General features: G+C 36.7%; 1 protein-coding gene and 1 pseudogene across 3 annotated transcripts in view; both read left to right on the top strand.

The window, feature by feature from the left end:
• The window catches only part of LOC110425915 (amino acid transporter AVT6A-like), a 3,737-nt gene extending 324 nt beyond the window's left edge, over positions 1 to 3,413 (top strand). The window contains exons 1-6 of one of the 2 annotated variants that reach the window (XM_021440997.2): positions 1 to 129; positions 223 to 747; positions 932 to 1,084; positions 1,621 to 1,824; positions 1,935 to 2,400; positions 2,926 to 3,413. In XM_021440997.2, the coding sequence (XP_021296672.1) occupies positions 321 to 747; positions 932 to 1,084; positions 1,621 to 1,824; positions 1,935 to 2,400; positions 2,926 to 3,070 (1,395 nt within the window). In that variant the 5' untranslated portion in view covers positions 1 to 129; positions 223 to 320 and the 3' untranslated portion in view covers positions 3,071 to 3,413. The remainder of the gene's footprint in view (positions 130 to 222; positions 748 to 931; positions 1,085 to 1,620; positions 1,825 to 1,934; positions 2,401 to 2,925) is intronic. The other variant, XM_021440999.2, reaches the window with a different exon arrangement.
• Positions 3,414 to 4,510: 1,097 nt separating this feature from the next.
• The window catches only part of LOC110425934 (amino acid transporter AVT6B-like), an 8,117-nt pseudogene continuing 5,442 nt past the window's right edge, over positions 4,511 to 7,185 (top strand). The window contains exons 1-5 of the transcript XR_016351871.1: positions 4,511 to 5,031; positions 5,131 to 5,281; positions 5,394 to 5,597; positions 5,868 to 6,329; positions 6,929 to 7,040. The product of XR_016351871.1 is annotated as an amino acid transporter AVT6B-like (transcript). The remainder of the gene's footprint in view (positions 5,032 to 5,130; positions 5,282 to 5,393; positions 5,598 to 5,867; positions 6,330 to 6,928; positions 7,041 to 7,185) is intronic.

Raw genomic sequence — 7,185 nt, 5'->3', positions numbered from 1 at the left:
TATATTAAATTAATTTGTTGGTTATTTTGGTGATCTATTTGGAAAAGATCTACCTTTTGTTATAGAAGATTTGAAAGATCCTCTCTTTTTTCAACCTCAAAAGGGTGCAAAGTTTGGATTTTGTCACTGGTTAGGCCTATTAAGTTACTGGTTTTTTAGATTTGGTTATAGAGGAATTAATTTTGTTTGGCAACTAATTATTTGACTTTTTTATGCGGACAGATTTTCTTGGAGTGTGCTCAAGGCGGGTTTTGGCCTGTGAGGTGGATTAGATTTTCTGTATAAAGTTGATTCTTTGAGAATATTTGGTGATTTAGGAGATGACAATTGGGGATATAACAACAAAGAAGGAGAGGAAGTCAAGGAGGAGCAAACATGTTGTTGATGAGAAGGCTCCATTGTTACCTAAAAGGCAAGATGAAGATGTTGGTTATGATGAATTTAATGGAGCTTCTTTTACTGGGGCAGTGTTTAACTTGTCAACAACAATTGTTGGTGCTGGGATCATGGCCTTGCCTGCAACCATGAAAGTTCTGGGACTAATTCTCGGGATTGCTATGATCGTCTTTATGGCATTCTTAACTAATGCGTCAATTGAGTTCTTGCTTAGGTTTAGCAGAGCTGGCAAAACAACTTCTTACGGAGGTCTTATGGGAGATGCATTTGGGAAATATGGGAGAATCTTTTTGCAAATCTGTGTTTTGGTCAACAACATCGGTGTACTTATTGTATACATGATTATTATTGGTATGACTTCATTTCATACAACTGAGTTGCATATCTGGTTGTTAGTTGATATTTAATTGTGTTCTGGACATGTGCTGCGATCGTTGCTTTTGTTGACTTAGTTATTTCGTAAATTGTCCTTGCCTGATCCTATGGAAATGTGTAAATTTGCTTATGAACTTATGATGGTTATTGTTTCTTGAAGGTGATGTGCTTTCTGGAACATCGTCAAGTGGAGTTCACCATGCTGGTGTCCTTGAAGGGTGGTTTGGAGAACACTGGTGGAATGGGCGTACCTTTGTTCTTGTTGTCACAACACTGGGTATCTTCGCTCCATTGGCATGCTTTAAGCGGATTGGTTAGTGTTTTGATTGTGCTAGCTTTTTACTTAATCATCTTGCTTGTTCTTAATGGATCATTAGATATTAAAAGGTTGAGGCGATCAAAACATAGTTAAAGCAGAAAGCTGGGATGTTAATTGGTAAATATTAGGTTTATAATTATTTTGGTATTTTAGAGTAGCTCTATAGTTTTGTTTTCCAATTGCCTCATTAGGAATTTCAAATATGATATCAATTCCTGGACGATCTAGTCCAAGCATATTGTGTTTCTTTCTTTTGTTTTATGTGTCAAGTTTCTGAATCAGATATTGTATTCCTTTTCAAATTATCTGATATCTTCAAAACTGGTTGATACATATGCAATCAGTGTTTACAATGTATCATGTAGTATTTAGCAGTACTCTTTTGCTCATGTTTGCACCTTTCCTAGCATGTGAACTTTCAGAACCTCATACATTTTAGTAGTAGAAATTTAAGTGGGATAGTTTGTATTGCACGTTTATCATTTAGTTGTACATATCTAACGAGCAGTTACCCTTTCTCATGGTTGCAGATTCATTAAGATTTACATCCGCCTTATCAGTTGCTCTGGCAGTTGTGTTTCTTGTCATTACTGTGGGTATAGCAATTGTCAAGTTGATTAGTGGAACCATACTGATGCCTAGGTTGCTACCTGATGTCACTGATTTGACCTCATTTTGGAAACTCTTCACTGTAGTCCCTGTTTTAGTCACTGCATATATCTGCCATTACAACGGTATGCAAGTTGATTCAGTAATTAAGACTCTTCATTAAGCAATGTGTTTTTGTTTATGTTGGTGCAGTATAATAAGAATGACTGATATTCTTGTGTGCTTAAATTTGCAGTTCACAGCATAGATAATGAACTGGAAGACTCTTCCCAGATAAGACCTGTTGTGCGAACAGCACTTGCTTTATGCTCAACTGTTTACATAATTACAAGCTTTTTTGGTTTCCTTCTATTTGGTGATGCAACATTGGATGATGTGCTTGCCAACTTTGATACTGACCTTGGCATTCCCTATAGCTCCTTGCTTAATGATGCTGTCCGTGTTAGCTATGCTGCTCACCTCATGCTTGTGTTTCCCATTGTCTTCTTTCCACTGCGACTCAACATGGATGGCCTCCTCTTCCCTTCTGCAAGGCCTTTAAGTCTGTCCAATACAAGGTTTGCTTTTATTACTGCTGGGCTCATCACGGTTATCTTCTTGGGTGCAAATTACATACCTAGCATCTGGGATGCTTTCCAATTCACTGGAGCAACTGCTGCAGTTTGCCTTGGGTTCATTTTTCCTGCTGCTATTACTCTTAGGTGAGTTTTTGGCCTTCCATTCGATTAGATATCAGCTATGTTTAATTCCCTTTCTTTCAAATTGGTGTTCAACTTTCAGATATCATACATTACGGTACAGTGTTAATGAAGCTAGATATTTATTCGTTATGAGATAAAACTAAAACTGAAACATGGTTGACTTAGTGGCTCAAAAATGTTAATAAGAAAATAAGGTTAGACTGCATATGGAACTTGATTTGCATTTAAAATTGGTGAGACATTTTTTTAATGTTCATAATCTTGAAACATTCAGTATAGTTGTCAATGTTCCAGAATCAATAGATGTATTGTGAGTAAAAAAAGAGCACCCTCTTAGGTTCATCTTTGCTTTTGAAGTGGACGTTGTTATTACTACTGTTTCTCCTGCCCAATCTGGCCTACTCTTTTGCGTAATATTGTTTGGTTTAAGTTCTTATGTCTTGCTTGTTTTCAGTAGATTTCATTTGCTGACTGTCATCTATTGAATTTGGTTCAATACTAATCATCTTCCATTTGGTGTTTCAGGGATTGCCACTTTATAGCAACAAAGAAAGACAAGATCTTAGCTATTTTCATGATTGTGCTTGCTGTATTCTCAAACCTGGTGGCCATATATAGTGATGCCTATGCTCTGTTTAAAAAGAATTCAGGAGCAGGACCCAGGGCATGATCTATCTGGCTGTTCCTTGATTGCAGAAAGGAGATAAGGTCAAGTTTCCTTGACAAGACCTTGATTTATGGAGTCATTTGTGGTCTAATTCAAAAATCTGGGTTTCGAAGGAGGTTTGATAAGCTACTTAATAAGATGAACCTTCTTCCAATGTATAAAGTTAGATTGTTAGGGAAGTGTATGGAGTTTCATACATCATAGCTCCCCCTCTCCCCGATATGCAATATTGTACTGCTTCATGCTTGATTTGAATCATGTTGTGTAGACTTAAAATCAAGTTGTAAAAAATTGCAATATAGTATATTCAGATTTGTGACAGACTAATCGTCATGGTTTTATTAAACTGCTTTCCTGTTTTTACAGTATTTATGTTCTAGCCTTTCTAGCTCGAGGAGGGCTACCCACTCTAAAATCTATTTACGAAATCCAAAACAAAAGGGAAAAAACAAATGGTTACCTGTCCAGTGAGAGGAGTTGTGACAATCGCCAAGGGACTGAAATGAGATGTATTAGTGTGATTGTTTTTGTTTAATTAGGAATTATCGAAACCCTTAACCCTATTATCCAATTCTAACCTCTAGCTAAAGTTGAAGAGAAAATCGTCCCAGGCGGCATCATCATGCATCCAAGGAGTGTTTAGAGGTCCGTAACTTCATGTTCTTGCTCTTTTGTTTCTCTATTTTTCTTTTTCTTATTTCAAAGCACAAATCCCATAAAATCTCATTAATTAATAATGAATGAATATCGTGTTAATTAAACAGTATAATCCATGTCCTTTTCACGGAATAGATGGTTTTTCTGTTAATAATCGGAAGAGTGAGAGAAAGAGAGATTCAATGCTTGGAGATAAGCAAGTTGGTGGTGGCTAATTGAGTATTACCTCAAACCGAGATGTTAGGATGTTTTGAAACTGGAAACATCAATAGTCAGTCATGTATCATAAGGAAAATGTAACCACCTTTTTTGGTCAGAGATCCATCTGACCATATGTGCATTATTATCGATGAATGGCAGGTGACGCTAAACTTTTATGTTTGGTACATTTGGTTCTTTATATTTGACTACAAAGTTCGTGATTGTCTTGCACGTACTTCCATCATTTGTCTTTTGTTATTAAGATTTCTAGCTTCTGTTTCTTCTTTCCTTTTTCCTCCTGTTTTTCCAATTACTGTTGTATTCTTCTGTTTTTTTTTTCCTTTTCTTCTCTTATCTTGGTTTGATCATTTTCCAGTTTTGAACTTCAAAGAATTAAATTCTAGGCTCCAATTAGTACTCCTTTTTCTGTTGTTTTGTGTCCTAGCTTGAAACATATCAAGTTTTCTGGTTTTTTAGTTCTTCCAGGTCTATACAATGCTTTGATATGTGAGCTTTTAAAGTACCAGTAATTGTTATCTTCTTGTTTCAGACATTCAAAAACCAATTCCCTAATGATAACTGGGTTTATTTTTTTTTTCTCTTTTTCTATTGATTTTCTAAAGAATCTACTTCATAATTGATAAATTGAGCTCTCAAGGTATTGTGTGGTGACTTCATCTGCTCCCAAGTTTTCATCAGTACAAAAATGACTATTGAAACATTTGAAAACATTCCAAAGGAGCGCGAACAAATTGCTGACAAGAGAGCCCCTTTGCTACCAAGAAATCGAGATGAAGTAACCCAGGTCAATAAAATTGGAAGAGCTTCTTTCCATGGATCTGTGTTTAACTTGACATGCACCATAGAGCTTGCCTGCAACCTTGAAAATTGTGGGGGTAGTTCCTGGAGTTGTCCTGATTGTCCTTGCTGCACTCTTGACTCAGGCATCAATTGAGATGTTGTTGAGATTTAACAAACCAGGATCAGCATATTCCTATGGTGATCTAATGGCTTATGCCTTTGGAACCGTTGGAAAAGTTCTAGCTCAAGCTAGTATTATCATAAACAACATTGGCGGTCTGATTGTGTTTCTGATCATAATCGGTGTAAACTAAATGCCTTGCATTCATTTTAATATTTGGTCAGTATCTGATTTGATTACATCACTTATTGATTACCGTCATTTTTGCTTTGCTTGAGCAGAGGATGTGCTATCAGGATCAACTTCCAGTGGGGTTCACCATGCTGGTGTTTTGGAAGGCTGGTTTGGAGAACATTGGTGGACTAGTTGTGCCTTTGTTGTTCTAGTCCTAACAGCAGTTGTATTAGTTCCCTTTATATGTTTCCAGCGCATTGGTTAGCATTTTACCTCTGCCCTTCCCCTGTTCGAATGACAATGAATACTTTCTGATGCTTAGTTTGCTTCTATTGTAAAGCTGCTCTGCTACATTTTTTGTCTTTTCTGCAGATTCCTTAAGATTCACGTCTGCTATATCATTTGCATTGGCGGTTGTGTTTCTAGCTGTTGTTATTGGAATCACAATATACAAATTCATAAGGGGAAGCATAGAGGCGCCTAAATATTTTCCTAGTATTACCAATCTGTCATCCTTTTGGGAGCTCTTCACTGCTGTACCTGTTGTTATCTTTGCATATCTCTGCCACTATAATGGTACACAAGCAACTCTTGATCATTGATTGGTTGATAATTTTATCTTGGAACATATGAAATTGTACCTATCACCTTGTGCCTGTCACTATCTTCAAAGAATATTAGTATCCCAGTTATTTTTAAACGACATACAATCTTATAGGTAATTTGTTTTCAGAGAAGAAAACAATTAAGAAACTGCTTAGGTCATTTGTTCTATGTCTCATATTCTTGTCAAATGCATTTCAACTGCTTCAGTTGTTTAAACTAAATCACATCTGATATATGCAGTTCATCCAATTGCTAACGAGCTTGCTGACTCTCCTAGTATGCCAGCAGTGGTGAAAACTTCAGTTGCTCTCTGCGCCATTGTGTATGTAATGACAGGCTTATTTGGGTTCTTCCTGTTTGGTGACTCCACTCTTTCTGACCTGTTGTCCAACTTCGACAACGATCTAGGCCTACCATACAACTCCCTCTTCAATGATATTGTTCGAATCAGCTATGCAGGTCATATCATGCTTGTTTTCCCCATTATTTTCTTCCCTCTGCGCCTCAATGTGGATGGCCTCCTTTTTCCCTCAGCTACACCTTTGTCTTCAGACAACTTAAGGTTTGTACTGGTCACTGTTGGGCTCATTGCCATTATTCTGCTAGGTGCAATATTCATTCCCAGCATATGGGTAGCGTTTGAGTTCACTGGAGCAACTGTTGGAGCTTTACTTGCCTTCATCTTTCCAGCTTGCATTACTCTCAATTGAGTCCCTATTTCCTTCATCATTCTGAAATATTTTGAACCTCTTTGAAATTTATATGCCTGAACATTGGGGAGAATCCATCCGTTTTCAACAATATGCTGAAGAATTTGATAGTTTGCTATTATCTCGCCAGGGAATTTTCAAGCTAATACTTATCTGCCTTTTATGTTAATAATTCATCAGTTGTGAAACTCGATCAAAAGCATATCTCTTTGCTATTTCAGAAGATAGAAATCGAGAAGATATGAGAAACCATGTGATTGAAATTATAGTTGTCTCTTGTTGAAAGGTCCAAGACAATTAAAGAAATGAGTTAAACTTCATGTTAGCTATCTCTAGCATTCAAGATTCATTGATCCAAGATTTGGACACACTTCAATAACTCCAAGTTTTTGACTATTATTAGGTATTCCCTCTAAAGATTCTATTTATTTAACTATTTTCAGCAGGAATTAGCAAACTGCAGCTGTCCCTGTACTAGTGTAGTAACCAGGGTGAGGGGACAAAAAGGGTTAAGCGAGACATGACCATATACAATGGCTTAGTTGATTCCTAAGGCAGCAATGTTTCATTCCATTTCCTTCTTTGGTGTTTTCAGGGACCCTCATGGTATAGCAACGAAGAAGGATAAGATTTAATCAGTCTTCATGATCATTGTTGCAGTATTCTCAAATGTGGCAGCCATATACAGTGATGCATACTCTTTGTTGACAGCATGAGTTGGGAATGAGTCAAATCAGTGTGCTAACAGAATCACAGAATAAAATTATCATTAATAAGGTCTTTCCAAAGAGTGGGATTTAGTTGAATTTGTACATTTTATAAATCACTATTGCATTGTTTATTCTTTT

Source organism: Theobroma umbraticum, unplaced genomic scaffold, assembly GCF_002168275.2.
Source record: "Theobroma umbraticum cultivar Fairchild unplaced genomic scaffold, ASM216827v3 scaffold_12.1, whole genome shotgun sequence".
In the NCBI taxonomy this organism is placed as follows: domain Eukaryota; kingdom Viridiplantae; phylum Streptophyta; class Magnoliopsida; order Malvales; family Malvaceae; genus Theobroma; species Theobroma umbraticum.
Note: the sequence above shows the minus strand (reverse complement) of the source record. Positions and strands in the feature narration are given on the sequence as shown.